The sequence below is a fragment of the Falco biarmicus genome, chromosome 14, assembly GCF_023638135.1.
Source record: "Falco biarmicus isolate bFalBia1 chromosome 14, bFalBia1.pri, whole genome shotgun sequence".
Lineage (NCBI taxonomy): Eukaryota > Metazoa > Chordata > Aves > Falconiformes > Falconidae > Falco > Falco biarmicus.
This window is the reverse complement of record NC_079301.1, coordinates 23,521,555-23,539,338: the sequence shown is the minus strand read 5'-3', so window position 1 is coordinate 23,539,338 and position 17,784 is coordinate 23,521,555. Positions and strand designations below refer to the sequence as shown.

General features: G+C 55.7%; 1 protein-coding gene across 11 annotated transcripts; it reads left to right on the top strand.

Annotated features, from left to right (window-relative positions):
- Positions 1 to 125: 125 nt before the first annotated feature.
- On the top strand, positions 126 to 17,550 carry LOC130158629 (interleukin-22 receptor subunit alpha-2-like). 11 transcript variants are annotated; one of them, XR_008825422.1, is made up of 10 exons: positions 126 to 2,836; positions 3,309 to 3,429; positions 4,225 to 4,400; positions 5,313 to 5,491; positions 5,961 to 6,114; positions 6,417 to 6,541; positions 7,571 to 7,852; positions 8,836 to 9,217; positions 10,073 to 15,128; positions 17,394 to 17,550. XR_008825422.1 is itself a non-coding variant. In XM_056359411.1 (9 exons), exons 1-9 carry the CDS (start codon positions 2,782 to 2,784, stop codon positions 8,333 to 8,335), a joined length of 1,575 nt encoding a protein of 524 aa, XP_056215386.1. In that variant the 5' UTR covers positions 126 to 2,781; the 3' UTR covers positions 8,336 to 8,812. The 11 variants fall into 11 exon arrangements, 9 of the variants coding, with proteins under 9 accessions (XP_056215386.1, XP_056215385.1, XP_056215383.1 ...); XR_008825423.1 differs by having other exon boundaries at positions 16,315 to 17,550; XM_056359411.1 differs by lacking the exons at positions 8,836 to 9,217; positions 10,073 to 15,128; positions 17,394 to 17,550 and adding exons at positions 4,514 to 4,619; positions 7,292 to 7,314 and having other exon boundaries at positions 5,313 to 5,365; positions 7,574 to 8,812.
- Positions 17,551 to 17,784: the final 234 nt, after the last annotated feature.

The following is a 17,784-nucleotide window of genomic DNA, read 5'->3' as shown; positions in this document are numbered from 1 at the left end:
CGTCGTTCCCGATGGCTGTTGCTCCGCAGGCTGTGGGGCTGCAGTCCCCCAGGTGCTGGCCCCATTCCCACCCGCACCGTGGGATGTGCCAAGGCTGCCAAGTGCTGCTGGCTGTGGGTGCAGCGCAGGGACAGCAGGGAAGGTTCTGGCACCTGCCCCAAAGGTGGCACTTAGCCACTGCTAGGCTCTTGCTTTAAAATGGCCGGACTCAGCAGTGTCTGCTTGGCTCCTGGCAGAGCTGAAGGGTGCTGGGGAGCTCCAGCGGTGCTGCGGTCAATGGCTTTGTTAGTTTGCACAGCATTATGCTCTTGGGAAGTGTCAGCCCTGCTGCTTTCTCCTCCCAGTGGGCTGCCAAAGGCTTGGGGCTCGTAGGGCGATGATGAACCATGTGCAGGTTCCTTGGTGTCTCTAGGGCAGAGCAGGCGTGGGGTCCCAGGGCTGTGCACCCAGCCTGCAGCACTGATGTGGGCAAGGATAAAACCTCCTGGTGTTGGCTTTGCGGGGACATCCTGGCTTATGTCCTGCCACGTGTCTCCCCTGGTCCCGGCCCATTCCCTGTGCTGCTGTCTTCTGTCCCCAAGCCACTGAGGGTCCCCGCAAGGGGGAACGGCGGCGCTGGGTGCAGCCCGGGTGCTGAGAGCAGGCAGAGGGCACTGCCGAGGGCTGCCTGGCTCGGGAGCCTGCAGCCAGGTGAGGCACCAGCAACAAGGAAGGAAGAAACAAGAAAAACCAACCCTGACTCAGGAAGAGGTATGATCCACCAAAGCCAGATCACGAGGTCACGTGTTGCGGGGTGTCTGCCGCAGCCTGCCGTGTGTGGCACAGCGGACGGGGGCCCGTCGCCCAGCTGGAAGGAGCCTGGCAGCTGGACAGACCCTGACGATGCTTCAGGGACCACTGGGAGCCAAAGGGGATTGCTGAGCTGAAGGTGGTTGCGTTCAGCAGTGTGGCGAGCGCAGGTGGCCGCCGTGTTTGCTCTGGTGGGTTCCTGTGATGGCAGGGGTCAGATGAGCAACTGCATGGCCCAAGGTAGGGGGGACAGCTGGTGCTTCAGGGTGGTGATGGGGGATACCTGCGAAGAAGGGGATGTGCAGAGGAGAGGGGGTTTAATCTCTGCAGTCTCAGCTGGCAGGGCAGACACTAAACCGTATCTTTAGAGAAACCACAACGTGGGGAGGGGTGCTGGGTTTTTCCCTCTGGCCAAGGTGGGATGGGACCCAGTGTGCTGGGGTCAGCAGGGGCTGGCAGGGACCATCCTGTGGCCATGCTCGCTGCTGTGGAAGCAGTGGCCACCTGCCCAGTGCCTCCTGCAGCAGGAGCAGCCCTGTCTGCCCGTGCAGGCAGCCAGCTCCCGGGGTCTCCTCAGCTTACCTACTTTCTCCTCTGCACCTCTATGAGTCCCGGGAAAAGTTCTGAGCACCCCTTCCCCAGGGAGAAATGCTGGCTGTCTTCCCCAGGTGCCTGCTGCCAAGCTGGGAGGGCTCAGGCTGGCATCGGGGCAGGGGGAAGCCGTGAAGTCACTTACCACGTTCTGGCTCTGGCATTTCAGCGGTCTTGCTTCAAGGTTCAGAGCCATTGCTCACAGTTTGCAGCTGTCTATCCCCACTTGCTGGCTGCTCCTCCTTGTTTCCAGCTCTGAACACTTGCAAGGGACATAAAACACAGGAAGAGCATTTTATACACACCTGCCAAGGTGGTCACGCTCATAATGTTGGTGTGAAGTCAGTATAAAACAGGAAAAGCAAGAGGCAATAGGTAGGAGCAAGTCAGCCCTACAGGTGTCTGGTCTGACCAGGGGGATCCTCCTGCCCACCTGCCTCTGGAGGTGATCCCAGGCTCACCAGCTTCACTGAGAGACGTGTCCCCACAACCTGGAGGTCAGTGTTGGTGGCCTCAAAGCCAAGCCCTTGCACATCTCTTTCCAGAGGGCAAGCAAGCTCCATAGCCAGCAAGATCAGGGCAAAAAAACTCCCCAGTAGCTGAGTGGTGGGGCAAGGCAAGGTATGGAGGTACTGGACAGGTTTCAGAGAGAGGGAGGAGGAAGCTGGGTGGTGCTGCCCCAGCATCCCCCCAGGGCTGCAGTGCAGGTGCTCCCTGGGACTGGCCTCTGCTGTGGTTCATGTGGACTGAGGTCTATACTCGGAGCACAGCACCCGAAATAGGTGCCTTGGGGTGTCCTGTTTCTCCCAGCTGGGTGCTGGCATGCATGGTACTCTCCCCGGGGCTGGAGGTGTCGCAGCGGTGGTATCACTGGCTGTGCCTGTGTGAGTCATGCCAGGAGCAGGGCTGAGTCACCGCTGGAGCAGTGTGAGCATCAGGCTGGGAGCTTTCTCAGACCCATGTCCCGGCAACACTGGCAGTGTGACTTCTTGCTGCCTTCAAGGAGGGACCAAATGCCACTGGGAACCAGCTAGAGGTGGGAGCAGCAGGAGGTCCTTGCAGCAAAGTGCCATGGCAGAGCATGGCAGCTTCCCACTGTCCCCACGGGCTTCCTTGTCACTGCAGACTGGAGGGCACCTGCCCTGCTGCTGCTTCCCCCATCCCACACTGCAGTGGGCCCCTCCGTGCCACAGCTGGGCACGCAACCTCCATGTGCAAGGCATGCCTGCTGCAGGCATCACTGGCCACAGCTTCAGGAAAAAAAAATATTTTCTCTAATCACAGGTTCCAGCTACCCATCGTGTTCGCAGGTGGTGGAACAGCTCCAGCACGCCTGTGCTTTCACCATGTCCCCCAGCGCGGCAGTGTAGAGCTGGGGGCAGATGGACGGGGCACGGCAGGATGAGCCCTGCCCTGAGCCTGCTGCTGTCCCTGGCCAGCTGCACCCTGCTCTGGGGTAAGTCTTGCTCTGGAGCTGCTGCAGCAGGCTGGGGGCTGGCCCTGGCCGCAGTGTGAGGAGAAGCACAGGGACACCTCTCAGGCCCACAGAAAGTACCTGCAGGGAGGAGTGGACTGAGTGGTCTTCAAGGTGTGACGGGAGAGAAAACCCCAGGGTCACTAGCAATTTCAGCAGGGTGTCAGTGCCTTCACAGGCCTGCAGCTAGGATGCTGCAGGCTGTGTGAGAGATTGGCAGGATGCAGATGCTGAGCCCCGTGCTGGCAGCCAGCATTTGCCTGAGCCTGGCAGGGAGTCCGTGTCTGCCGGTGTGGGACCAAAGCTGGGTGTCGAAGAGTTGAGGGGAGGCCCCATGATGCCTGTGTGAAGCGGGGAGATTTGTGCAGCATGGCCAAGCAGTGACAGGCGAAGGAGCAGCCCTGTCGGAGCAGAGCGATGCTGCCTAATGCCTGTCTGCTTCCCCCCTCCCCAGGCATGCCGTTGCCTCCACGGGATGTGAGGCTGGAGGCACAAAACTTCCATGTCCACCTGCGGTGGGAGCCAGACCCTGGCTCACCCAGCAGTGCCACATACCAGGTGGAGTGGAGGAGACGGTAAGTGGGGCGAGGAGGAGGGGATGGAGGTGGATTGTCCCCCCGCACCCTGGCCAAGGGCTGTCAGGGGACTCCAGTAGCCAGAGGATTATTACCTGGCAGTAAATATTGTAGAGTTACAGAACAACAGAACTGGCATGGAGCTCTGGAGACCAGCTCATCCAACCTCTGCTCAGGCAGGGTCACTTCAGGACTGTGTCCTGTTGGGCTTTGACCACCTTCAAGGATGGAGCCTCCACAACCTGCCTGGGCAACCTGTTCCCTTTCATCACTCTCCCAGTAAAAAAACAAAAGGTGTTGCTTTTTGGGGCTGTGTTTTGGTTTGGGTTTTTTTCCCTTATGTGTAAAGGGGATTTCCTGTACTTGAACCTGTGCCCACTGCCTCTTGTCCTTTCATTGGGCACTGCTGAGAAGTCTCCATCTTCTTTACTCCATCATGTTGGTAAGACCCCCCACCCTAAGCCACCTTCTTTTGAGCCTAATCAGTCCCCACTCACTCAGTCTCCCTCATCTTTTGGCCCTTCAGTGGGCTCTCTCTGGTGTGGACGGTTTTTTTTCTTTGGTGGAGAGCACAGGTCAGGGCTCAGCACTCCAAGCACCGCCCCACCAGTGCCTGTGAGAGAGGACTTGCCTTGCTGGCAATGCTCTTCGTGATGCAGCCCAGGATGCTGTTAGCCAGTATTTGTGCTCTCCCATGCTTTCTGCTTGGGCAGCATGGCGATGGCTAGGCAGCCTTGCCTTTTTGGCTAGGAAGGCGCCAAAAAGGATAAATCCCTGCATTTTCTCTACGGGCAGAACCTCTCCCTGGACCAAGGCAGACACCTGCGGGGGGAACAGCACCGGCTCCTCCTGGGCATGTGAGCTGTATTTTGACAAGATCCACGATATCTACTGGGCAAGGGTGAGAGCGGTGGCTGGAGGCAAGCTGTCCAAGTGGGCCTCTTCCAGTGAGCTGCAGCTGTACAGAGACAGTAAGGACCAGGGAGCTCCTTCAGCTGGGCTCCTGCTCTTCTTGGGGGGCTGATGGGGAGAAGGGTCCTTGGAGAGGCCTGGTCAGATACGATGGGAAATCATGTGAATAAAGGTGGGAAAAGTGCCAAGAGCCCTGACCAGGAGGAAAGGGATGGGAACAGAGCTGCTGGAGAAGGGCTGGATGAAGAGCAAGGGGACAGAGGAGGAGACACAGTGAGGCGAGGACCACGAGTGGGAGACCCCAGGCCACCAAGGTGCTGTGAGAATTTAGGGGTCTGGAGAATACAGTGAGATGAGTTGGGAAAGAGGATACCCCTCCAGGCTTGCCTTTTAAAAGCATCCCCTGGGAAAGGGCATTTTTGTTCTGCAAGATAAGGCTGGTGTGGGCTGGTGAAGGCAGAAGTAATCCCTGCAGCACTGCCTTTGCCTGGCTGCCATGTCTGTGAGATGTGGGCACGTGCCTCTTCTCAGTCACAGGCCAGCTGTCCTGTCCAGTAAGCCTAGCTGTGTTTTGGGAGGGAGGAAAAACTTCAGGACCTTCCCCTTCCCCACCTCATAAGGGGTTGTTGCAATGAACTGAATGTGTGAGTGGCTAAAATGAGATGTATGTTGGCTGTCTGGGTCCCCTCTTTCATTCCCTCTGCATCCAGCTGGCATGGAAATAGATGCACTTAGCTAAAAGAGCAATTGTTGTGCTCTGCAGGTGTCATAGACATGGTGGCTGCCATTTCTAGGGCGGTTTCATAGCACCAAGTGCCATCAGGCTAGACCTAAGAAAGTTTCTGTATGCTGGGAGCGGGATGTCCAACAGAAAACCACCATTTTAGAGAAACTAGAGGCCTGCCTTATGTTTTGAAGGGCTTAATTTTCCTAATTTTCCTCCTCTTTTTTTCTTTTTCCCCTCCCTACAGCAATTGTCGGCCCCCCCAAGCTGTCCTGGCTGCTCCAGGGTCACATCCTCACCGTAAATATCACCATGCCGCTCACTCCCTACAGAATCAAAACCAGTTCTTTCAAGCCGGTTGACCAAGTGCTGCTCAAGCTGTGGTACTGGCTGAGCCTGTATGAAGGGGATGTGCTCATTCAGCAAGTAGGTGGCAGGGTGGGCAAGGCTCAGAGTGCATGGGACTTGCAAAAGCTTTCCTGGTGCAGCAGAGATGCCCGTGATTCAGTTACATTGGCGGGGCAGTGCCTGTGCCTGTGGAGGTACCCAGGTCCTGCCCACACCCAGCAGTGCAAGCAGGCATGGGACACTTTGCACTCCCAAGTAGGGGCTCGCAGCCTGAGGGCAGCAGGAGGTCCCTTTCATCTTCTAGAATGTGTGAATAAGAAAAACCTGTAACAACGTCTGTTCGGATGAAAGTATGCAGTAGCTGTTTAACGAGACACTCTGCGACCTGAGCACTTCCTGGGGTGAAGAAACAAGTGCTGGGGAGCAGGGAGGGAGTGTCTGTGCTCCACACCGTGGGGCAAGTGGGTGTCAAGGCTGTACTGGGGAGTGGAGCAGTGCACAGACCCCACCTCCAGCTGCCTTGGCTACACAGCCCCTCTGCTTCCAGGTGCCCTGCAAACGGAGCAGGGAGGAAGCACCGTGCACCTTCAGGTACCTGAAGCCCAGCACACAGTACTGCATCCGGACAGCAGCCGTGGGCATGGCCAGGGAGCAGAGCAGGGAGGCCGAGCAGTGCCTAGTGACTCCGGCAGACCCCGCAGGTAGGAGCTCTCTCGCTGCTGCAGTTGCATCTCATGTCCTGCTTGCAGCACAGACACATGTGTGGGTGTGGGTCACTCCCCCCCTAGCCATTCTGGTCAGGGTTGGTGGCTCAGTAACACCCTGTGGGGACCTTTCCTGGGGAGATGCTGTCTTGCCATCTGCCTTGGGCTTGCCCAGCATCACCTCCTTGAACATCCCAGCCTGCTGTGGCAGCTATGGGGAAGCACTGGCACAGAGCGGGCTGGGGGGGGATGCCAGCTGAGGTCCTTCCATCCCTGAGCCTGTTGTGACCTCCTGGCAGGCTTTCCCTGGGTCCTCCTTGCTGTGCTGAGTGGTGTCTTCCTGCTGCTGGGTGTGGCCGGGCTCTGGTTCATCCAACTGCACATCTTCCCCAGCCCCTCAGAGATGCACCTACCAAAAACACTTGTAAGTGAATGATCCTCCTCTAGCCTCTTCCCTGTTTGTGCTGTGGCCAAGCTGGGGTCCCCTGTGTTTGCAGGGGGCTCAACACCTCCTTCCCTCCACCTCTTGTGCCACCAAACCATCTTGGTGCCTCCCCTGCTGTCTGACCCACCATAACCCCAGGCCTTGCTGCATGGGAGACAATACTGGTGTGATACATGTCAGCCATGGGTCACACTGGAAGAAGCTGTTTTGGGTAGCACGTAGCCTGCGAGTAGAGCCCTCAGCGCTAGGAGCCTCCTGCTTTAGATGGTTAGCTTTTGCTTGGCTACATGTCCTTCTACAACAGCTGGAAGGGGAGAAAGAAGCTAAGAGAAGCAAACAGTGGGGCTGCTAGCCTGGGACAGACTGGCCTGAGTGAGAAGTAGCCCGTCACTGCTCTGGCCTTGGGATAAACGCAGCCTGAGGCTCAGGGAGGCTCCCAGGGCTGCAGCCCTGCTGAGCTGATCCAGAACGTGTTCTGGGTTGGCAGGACTGAGCCGTCTGGAAACAGTTGCCGGGATAGCCTTTCTCCCTGAGTCCCAGTTCCCCCTGCGTCCCAGTCTCCCAGTGCTGGGGGTGGCAGCAGTTGAGCACTTTGGGGACAAAACCAACTTGCTCAGTTGAAGAAGTGCCCTGCGCCAGGGTAGGGAGGAGGTGGTCTGTGGCTCCACTTGCTGGCCCAGCTCAATGCCAGCATCCTTTGCTTTCCTATTCTTCCTGGCTTCTTTGCAGGGATTGCTTGCATCTCTGAGCAGGTGAGAGTTCTTCCATCAGCCTCTGACAGGTGGGGCATAGCTTGAAAAGCAGCAGTGTGATAGGATGTGACCATGCCCCAGCATCAAAACCCCCAATGCTGCAGTGAGCAGAGCCCTGCCTGCATTCCTCTGGGGTGTGAGACAGCAGACGGGCTGGCCGGCACTGTCCCCTTCCCCAGGGTGTATGGTTCATCACCCCCAGGCTGGTGGAGTTTTCAGCAAGCTGAGGCTGGCTGCTTCACCGCTGGTTTCTCAGCAGGCTCTCCCAAACAAAGAGCTGAATGTGCCCATCAGGGTGTCCACCCCCGAGCTTGAGGAGGACTCGCTCACCCTGCTCCTGCAGACCCTGCTCCCCTCCCATGTGCTGCCTGCAGCTCAGCACGCAGCACCCACAGTCCAGCTGCTCGTCGGAGAAAGCATTTCCCAGGGCACAAGTGGCTACTGTGCCAACGGGTTTGGCCCAGACTGCCACGAGGGAAGGGACACGTCCTGCACCCACAGCCAGCCAGGGCATGCTGATGCCTCCCAGGTCGGGGAGGTGAGTATTGGGGGTGAGTTGGAGCAGCCAATGCCAGTGGAACTGACCAGAGACAGCTACACAGGTGACAGGGACTATGGGACATCCGAGACGTGGCTCTCCCTGCACAGCCAGTTTTCTTCGAAGTGCCAGTGCCCAGCCCTGGAAGCAGGCAGCTGCCTTCCTCTGCCCACACCAGGCCGGGGCTTCAGCCAGGAGGACCTGCGGGAGAGCCTTGGCATAGCAGGGCACTGGGTACCGCTCAGCTCTGTGAAGCTGCCAGCCAGCGAGGAGGAGGATGGAGGACAGCTTGTCTGTGCTCTCCAGCCCCTGCATGGCCATGGGACTGGTGACAGCACTGCGCAGCCAGGCAACTTGGAGCAGGCAGCGCTGGACGTCCCCCTCCCCCGCCCCTACGAGCTACCCCAGTTGCCCCCCGATGTTCTGCAGGCAGCTCCCTTCTCTGGCTATGAGCCACATCCCCCAGCTGATGGTGAGCCATAGCAGGCAGGCGGGGGCACGCTGGGAGCTCCAGCACCCGGATCACAGCACCAGGCAGCTGCCTGGAGTTGCCCTGGGCACTGTGGCTGCCTGTTCAGGCCTGCCTGTGCCCTGCTGGGGACAGGGCTGGGGTGAGCTCCCGCACGGGCAGGCACAGGCGTGCACTGGGTGCAGCTGCCATTGATGGGAGAGATCTTCAGAGCTTTCCTCTGTGACTTAGGTGCTCTTGAACCAAAGCATAAGGAATACATACCAAAGTTGAAGGCCCAAAACTTTTATCTATTTATCCATCTATATATGTATGTATCTGTGTGTACCTTATATAGACTAATAGAAATTTATGTATATACATATATATATATAAACCTCTTTATGAAAGAGGAGATTTTTTTAAAAAAAATTTACTTTAATGGAAACACTGATTGTGCACTGGAGCTGTTTTTTAAATAACACTAATTTATTATGGAAAATTGGCTTCTGTGCTTATTCTTTCTGTGTTACAGAGCCAGCACTGCCCTGACCGAGCAGCATCTGGGAAATGCAGTAGGAAAACTTGGGGTTTCCCTGGGAGAAAAATGCACCTGCAGCTGGTCTGCATATTGCTGTCATGTGGGGAAAAGGCTGGTTCTTCAGCAACAGCTGGATTGTTTTATTATTCCTTCTACCAGCACTGGGGCAATTTCCTTCTGAGGAGCCCTGCCCTGGAGTCATCTCTCCGGGCTGTGTTTGTGAGGCTGCACTTGCAGCCATGAGGCGAGGGAAAGCCCTCTCCCCTGGCATCGGGCAGCATCTTGCTTTGCAGCAGGCTGGCACTGATGGATTCCACCTCTGAGAGACAAATCCAAGCTCCTGGATTCACAAGATTTAAGATGGATTTGGGAACAGGTAAGAAATTGGTGTCCAGCATCCAAGCGTCTGGTGCAGGGGACAGAGGGGACAGCGTTGCTAGCCTTAGGGAACCCTTTGGGGCCCTTGTGCGGAGCCACTTTCCAACGCCCCGTGAGTCATCGCTGAGAGCCCAGCTATGCAGCCCCTGGGAGTGGCTGTGCCTGCCTTTGCCAGGCTGCCAGCCTCCCTCTTTTCCTGCTGCCATGGCCAACTCAGCCGGAGACCTGCAGCAACACTGGCTGCGGCTTTCCGGCAGCTAAGCGGGGCCAGTGGGGTTGCCCTGTTGAGCACTCCCAGGCCAGGGCAAAGAGGTGTCCTGTCCCCAGCTGCAATGCTGCTGGGAGAGCTTTGTCCCTGCCCCAAAGCAGGCAGCTGTGCTTTGTGCATCTCGTTAGTAAAATCTCTCTTAGTGGTGACGTATCGTGTTTGCATCTGTCCTGTTTGGCTGGGACGGTAATTGCCAAGTGAACTCCCCGTCCTCATCTCATGCCAAGAGACTTGTTATATTTTCTCTCCTCTGCCCAACTAAGGAGGACAGTGACAGAGCAGCTGGGTGGGCACCCGACATCCAGCTGGGGTCAATCCACCACAGATGATGTGAGGATATGTGGTGTATTCAATAGATTGAGCTGAAATTTTTAAAGAGAGAGGTGGTCCCAAAAGCTACTGAAAGGAACATGCATGTTATCTATATGCTATTTGCTGTCAAGAAAGTTCCTCTCAGGCTCAGCTGATACAAGGGTCTGATTTTCCTTAACTTGTTTCACTTTCTCTTTTTAATAACATGAAAAATTGGGAAACAGGTATCTCCCATAATTTTGGGTCATGTGAAATGGCCTTTTTAATTTTCAGGTGTTTAGAAAGCAAACAAAAAGCCAAGCCAGGAGAATTCACCAATGCTAAAATCAGGCAGACTTCAGAGGAGTTGAGGCAAACACAGGAGCCAAAACACAGCTCTGAGCATCCCGCAGCAGTCCTGGACTGTCCTTGGTGATGGAGGCATTTGGCCATCAAGACAAGGAAGTTGGGGCTGTTGTTTAAGAGTGAACAGAGATGACATGCCAAGGGCTTGCTCTCTTCCCATCCTTCATTGTGGTGTCTGGTCACCACCCCCTTTGTGCTTCATAGTCTTTGGTGTGTCTCAAGGTCACAGTAAAAACCCTACACCCGCGGAGCCCTGTGTGACTGGCCACACGGCCAGCAGGACTGATGGGGCTGCCAGCCTCACCACCGCTCCTGAAGGTCATTGCATGGTGGTAGGGCATATGCAGGGAACTGTTCAACAGAAGTGTTGGTCGAAGCTGCCCCGGTTTTTGTGCCATTAGACTCTGGGAAAGAGACACAAAGCTTGAGGTCCTCCAGGCCAAGCAAAGACCATGCATTGTGCCAGCCCAGCCCGTGCTGCATCAGCCAAGACCGGGGCTGTTTGCTGGACCAGCACGGTGGGACTGAGCTGGCTCCCACAGCCACCCTGCTGAAGCAGGGCACAGCCAGCGCTGTTGTAACAGCCTGCCAGATCTCCAAAGTTCAGGAGAAAACCGGCTCTTTTCTTAGTATCTGGCAGGGTAACTGTGCTGGGATCCTCACAGGTGATTCAGGCAAGTTACTCACTGGCAGCGGAGACTCATCCTGACCCAGGGTGTGGTTGAAGCAGCTGAGATGTCCCTGTTCTGTATGAAACAGAGATGTTAGTGCAGGCTTGTGACATTTCAAGATGGCATTTTAGCAGCTGAAGTTTCCAAGTGGGTGTGTAAGAGGGGTTTTTTTGCTTCACTTCAGATATGCAAGCAGCGTGTGGGGCTCTGCAGAACCACAGCAAGAAGAATGATGCTTACTGCAGGAGTGAAGGTCCAGCATGTCCTGACGGGGACCTGCCACCACTGTGCACAGCTCAGGGTCTGGGTAAAGCGTATCTGGATTACACCCTGCTCTGGTCTGTCTGTCTGGGCGTTACACATTGAACAGGATAGGGTTGTGCTGGATGATGGAGTTGGGTCCAGGGGCAGGTCCGCAGTCCCAGCTAAGCCCATGCAGCAGGGTGCCTGGCTGGGTCCCTCCATCACTGCTGCAGCACTCGGGCATGTGCATGCAGCTGGCTCCCACCCTGTGCTCGCAGGCATCCCATGCTCCCCCAGCAGCCTGGAGATGGGTGAGCCAGTGATGGGTTCTCAGCCATCCCACCCAGCCCCACAGTGCCCATCATCTTGGAGGTCAGCTGCTGTTTCTCATGCTGGCCTCAGGCCAATGGCCACAAAGCCGTGCCTGGAGGTATTTGGTGCAGAGGCTTGTGAAAGCTCTGACTCACTGTGATCGATAGGCTCATTCCTGGCTGCTCTCCATGCTGTCGTCGGTGGTTTCAGCTTCTGCCAGTACCAGATCAAAGCAATGAGAGGAATGCAGCTAAAAGCAGCTCTTTATTAGAAACAGCAGTTATAAGACTATGCAACAGGGTATTTCTTATTACTAATTCTCAAAGAGCTGAGCTGCCAGCCTATAAACATATTGGAGTGGAAAATTGCTATGCGTAGGCTAAATGGGACTTTTGGAGCTGCCACACAGGAAACATAGCACCTAATGAATATGAGGGAGAGGGCGGCTCCTGAAATGATGGGGGAAAATGAAGCTCTGATATTCTTCAGGCTGCTGGAATAAAGGAATATCCCTATTTGCCTTTGAAAGCCATGAGAGGCAGAGATACAGAGAGGAGCATCTTGGGCTGCAGCTCACCCCCTGGATCTGCCCTGGCCCTGTGCCCACCTTGCTCTGACTGTTACTGCAGCTTCCCTGTTATCCAGCCACCCCTGTGCAAGGTGCCTTTGCAATGGCTCTGTAGCTCCAGGTGGGTCCCTGGAGTGACACAGAGCAGCAGCTGCAGAGCTGTCCTGCTGGACCCTGTCCTTCAGCCCAGAAAGGCTTCGTGGTTTGACTGGTCTGAGCTGCAACGTGACCCAGGCCACTGGTGCCTGCTGCATCAGTCCCCACAGTGCTGGGCCAGTGGGTCAGGAAATGGGTGGTCTTAGCTGCTTGGCTTGGCTGAGAAACCCAGCAGGATGTAGGTGAAGACTGCAGAAGCCCCAGAAGCTGGAGACTAAGTGTAACGTGTTTGGAGCGTATGCACGGCAAGGGCTGCAGGGCTGGTAGACTACAGAGATGTTAACTTGTTGGTTCAGACCAGGGTGATTCCTCCCCAGGCGGGAGCTCTCCTGCAGCTCAGCCAGTCGGGACCCAAGCCTCGGAGAGTGATGGGGATGCCCAGGTCACCCCAGGGCCAGGCTCTGAGGCTGGGAGGCTGCAAAGCGAATCTGTTCCCACTTCATGTGCCGGTCTGGGAGTGCCCTCGTCTGGGAACGTGTGGCAAGTGTCTGCATTCAGAAGGTACCATGGGCGCCCTGCTGAAGCCGAGCCACATGTCACCCAACTCTATCACCAGGTCCTCTGTCTCCACATGTTGGGCTCCCCTGTGTCAGCTGGAGGCGCCTGACAGCTCGCCCCTGCTCTTCCCGGCAGCGAGCGCCGACAGGGTCTGTGAGGTAGGGCTGGTCCTTGTGCTCCCCATCCTCCTGATGCACGTGGCAGGGGATTTCTGGTCTGGGGACAAGAAATGGACTGAGTGGCTCAGCTGGGTGCCTTCCCGCTTCCCTTGCACCGCTTCAGGCACACTGATCTGTAGCTCTCTGCCCACAAATACCACTCATGCTCCCAGTGATAGACAGCACAAGCAGAGCTGCCCTCTAAGCTGGTGCACATCATCTCATGCGATGCACACGTGAGTTGGGAGGGTTTTTTTATGCTTTCTCCCTGTGGCCATCCTCACCAGCCTGTGCTTGCTGCCCTTGTCCTGACAGCAGAAGTGAGGAGCCTGCCTTCAGGATTTTTCATTATATGGTATGAAACCTGGCATCCAGGGGATGGGAGCAGCTGGAAAACAGGCTAGATATGGATTTTTGTTAGGAGAAAGGTCCCAGCTGAGTGGCATGCCCAGGCGGGATGGATGAACATTTCACCTCATCTGTCTCCCAGTCTGATCTGTGCCTGACAGACAGGGATTTGCAGACAGAAATAATGATCTCTCATTAATACCCCTTCGACCACTTTATGAAAAATGAGAGCCTTTACTTGGGCACGCAGACACTGTTGTCTCCCTGTTTTGTGGTCAACAGGATTGCGGTCAGCCTCATGGTTAAAAAACCCAGGCTCCCAAGCACCCTGTCCGATCTTCCCCAGGAAAGTCTCCATGATGTCCCACTCCACAAGAAGAGAGGACACAAGAGACTAAGAAACATGTATCTCCCACCAAGATTTCAAAAAGACTTTCCTCATGGCACCTCTGAAGCAGGTACCTCTCAACCTGGCTGAGCCCCAGCATTGGTAGGGGTAGGAAAGGGCACCAAACGAACTTCTGCCTCCTCTCCCCGACAAATAACACCTAATGCTGATTTGCGGCTCCTGAGAGCTTAAAATCTTGTCTGCCAAACTCTTCCTCACCGCTCCCAGGATGCATGGCACTACACAAACAAGGGTGCGAGCTGGTGTCGCAGCAAAGGTGGCCTGGCTGAGGTCACCAAGGGACCAGTTTCCACTGGGTTTCTCTGAATTAAGCTTTCCAGGAAAAGTGATTTCATTAGAAGCAATTCCAGCTGGCTGATACTGTGCTAACTTGAAAGTTAAGTTTGTGAATAAGACAGGGTCTCAAATAGGAATTGGAGAAACCTGGACACAGGACAGCTGGGCCGGTCCCTGCTGACACAGTGACCGGTTGGGGTCTGCCTCTGTACCTGTAGAGTACTCTAGCTTTTGAGAAGGGTGTGCACCACCTCTGTATTATTACCCCAGGAAAGCCACTTGTCATGACCCTGTCTCACGGACATTGCTTTGGGACATCAGCTGCAAGGCCTTCATCACTAGCTACCTTTTTTTCCAGAGAGAAATTTATGTATTTATGTACTTATTATTTATGTATTTAACTCTGAGCCAGAACTACCCAGACTCCAGCGCTGGCTCTGAATTGCACCGCATCCACATTGTTGTGAAGCCCAGTCTGAGTCTCCTCAGTCTGCAGGGACTTGCTGGCCCGGATGTCCACAGCCAAGCAGGGCTAGGAGTACATCGGCTGTCTGGAGCTTACAGACGCATCCTACAGAAGTGGGAACTGCGCTGCCAGCTTCTGGGGTAAGAAGACAGCCTCCTTCAAATGCCAGCAATGTCAAACACTGTTCCAGCAAGGAAACTTCAGCTGCTGCTGGCTGCAGAGGGTGAGCCTCATCCCTTGCTGAGTCCTGTCATTGGGGACTGGGGCACCCACTGAAAATCAGCTCGGGATGCCTGGGTGGCCAAAGGCTTTACCACTGCCCTTGTGTTGCCATGAGATGTGAAAGGAGCGGAAGACACATGGTAACCCTTGGGAAGGAAGATCACACAAAAAGAAAGCGTGAATCCACATGTTCTGTCCAGATGTTGGCCCCATGTTCTCTTCTGATCCTCCTCCAGACCCCACCAGAGTCATGGTTAACCTGCCCAGCCTTCTATAGCGCTTCCTTCCCTAGCACAACCACAGTAAACAGCAGAGCTTCTGAAAACCCATCCAAGCATTTATCAGGCACCCTCATTCAAGAGTGACAGAGACTGAACTGTGGGGAGAGCAGTACCAGTCATCTCCTGTCATCAGGATGGATGGCCAACCCAGCAACAAAGACAACCCACCTGATGACAGCATATCAATTACAGAGAGCTGGAGGATATAAAAGAACCGCCTCACACTCCCTCACTCACAAGATCCTAAGAAATCGGTCAAGGCTTGGAGAAGAAGAGAAGATGCCTTCCCAGAGGATGTTCATCACCTCAGCACTGCTGTTGGGGGCTTGCTGCATCAGTGTTTATCCTGTCTACCCTGAAAGCGAGAGTGCCCAAGGTAAGGACAACTGACTTGGGTGTTTGTGCCTGAAAACCAGGTGGGGTTTGTCCCAGCTCACTGCTTTATGGCTGGCACTGAATGCTGGCTCAAGCTATGTGGCTCACATGTTGTTTCATGGGGGCTTGGCTGCTGCAGACATGTAGAGCAAAGCAGCTTCCCCCTATTTCTTTTTGGGCAGAAAGACCTTCCGGCCTGGGGAAGGTTTTCCTCAGCATTATTAGGAGTAGGATATGTCCAGCTGGGTTAAACCCATTTCCTAGTGTGGCCAGGTCAGACAAGAGAGGACCATCCCATACCCAAGGGACTGCTTTGGCTGCTGTGACCTGCAGACAGCATGTGTCCAGGTACTCTGGGATGACAGACAGTGTTGCCCTGGGAATCAGCCAGCCTGGGACATACAAACGCCCTGCATGGAGATGAGGGAATTGCAGCTCACATGTGGAGCAAGCTGTGGGGTGAGCTGCACTTATGCTCACAGGGCTGGTACAAGCCTCCCCAGCAGCCACAAGACCTGGCACTGAGATGCCAGTCCACCGCACGGTGTGCCAGGGGCTTTGCTGCAGCATGGTGCCCTGCCGTGCATCACTGTGTGCAAGTCAGTGCCCCAGGGGACCACAGAGCTGGCGTCTGCTGGACTTGGGGCCGATGGCACCTGTTTGCACCCACCCTGTGCTCCTGGTCCGTACCTGTTAGTACTGACCAGCAGCGTAAGCACCAGTTCAGACACTCTGGTCTTCCTGACGCTGGAGAAAAAGTCACTCGGGCAGAGCCTGAGCCCTGAAGGACAGCATGAGCCCAGCCCCACAATCCGCTACAGTGGCCACAGCAAGCAGCCTGGTGCAGCACGCTGCCTGGTGCTTCTGGGAAATGAGTAGGCACGGGGGCTCCTCTCGCTGCACAGCTGATGCACGGGGACTTCCAGAGCTTCAGTAGCTTGACCGTGTGTCTGAGGCAAAGGAAATACAAGGCCAAGTGCTTGGGATTGCTCAGCTCCCAGAGCCTGGTGGGAGCTTCCCAGGGGATGTGCACAGACAGGCACTGGGGGAGGGATGGGATGAAGGGTACGATGCTGGAAAGCCCCTGACATGCCTGCTGGTTTCCAATTAAACACAGTCAGACAGCAAGGGACTTGTTGCCTTAGTCGTAGCTATGTGTCTAATTTTTGTTTTTGTGATGGCCTTAGAGCATCTGTTTCCTCAGAGCAATGCAACCCGGGCATGGGACAGACTCCCCCGAGAAGATTTCTGCCTGGTGTTACCTGAGGTGTTACCTGGGACAACAGTGGTCTGGACTTAACCCTTCACAGCTCCCACCGGTGCAGCAGCCTGGCTAAGTGATGCCAGGCAGGGGTGCCGTAGAGCTGCCTTCAAAAGGGTCTTTTGCGGCAGGGGGAACCCCAATGGCTAATGGGGACCTTCTCTGCCTGCCCATTGCAGTCAGGCTGAAGGCAACGCCAGGCAGCAGACATTGCTTGCCTCAGCTTTTGGCACTGTCTCCCATAGCATCCTCATGGATGAGACGGCAAAGTCAGGGTTAGGTGAGTGGGCTGTGAGGTGGGTTGAAACCTGGCCAAACAGAGGGCTGCAATCTGCGGCACAAAGTCCGGCCAAAGGCCAGTCACTAGTGGTGCATCCTGGGGGTCGGTGCTGGGGACAGTTCTGTTTAACATCTTCATTAATAATAACCTGGATGATGGGACAGAGTGCACCCTCGGCAAGTCTGCAGTTGATGCAAAGCTGGCAGGGGTGGCTGACAGTGCCCGAGGGTCATGCTGCCATCCTGAGGGACCTGAACAAACTGGAGAGATGGGCTGAGAGGGAACTTGTGCAGTTCAGCAAGGGGAAGAGCCATGTCCTTCCCCTGGGGACAAACAACCCCACCAGGCACCAGGACACACCAGGGCTGTCCTGGTCAGCACCAAGTTGACCAGAAACCAGCAATGTGCCCTTGTGGCAAAGGTGGCCAACAGTGTCCTGGACTGCATTAGGAGGAGCATCACTGCAGGTCAAGGGAGGGGATCCTTCCCCTCTGCTCAGCACTGCTGAGGCAACACCTGCAGTGCCATGGCCAGCGTTTTGACTCCTAGCCTAGACTAGCATGCATGGCCACGTGAGGAGACAAACCCTAGTCCCCCTTAAACAACCTGGCTGTCATTCTCGGGATCTGTAGCCCATGTTCAGGCTCTCTATCCCACTGCCCGAGGAACAAGCACACCTTGAATGATCTGCTTTGTCCTTGTCACTGTCTCCCCATTCAATCCAGATCTTATGCCAACAAATGTTAACCTGGTTCAGTGCAGTTGGCCTCATGGCTGACAGCAAGCCTCTAGCAGGTCTCCAGACATCCAGGAACCTGAACCAGGCTCTGTCTGCACCAAGGGAAGGAGTGAGCCACGACCAGAAAGCAGCTCATAGCAAGGGTGAGTCCCAGAGCTCAAGGTGAATGGGACCCAGGGATGGGGCTGGTGTGGGGCAAACGTGGAGGGAGGCAGGCAGGAACTAGGATACTTGTGAAGAGGTGAAGGGTTGCATCAAGGACGAAGGAGTGCTGGGGGTTAGGTGCCCTAGGGGAGCATGGAGAGAAGCAGGTGATGGTGCTGTGTCTCTTCTCCTCCTGACATAGCTTCCTTTGGCTCCTGCCCCCCATGCTGGAC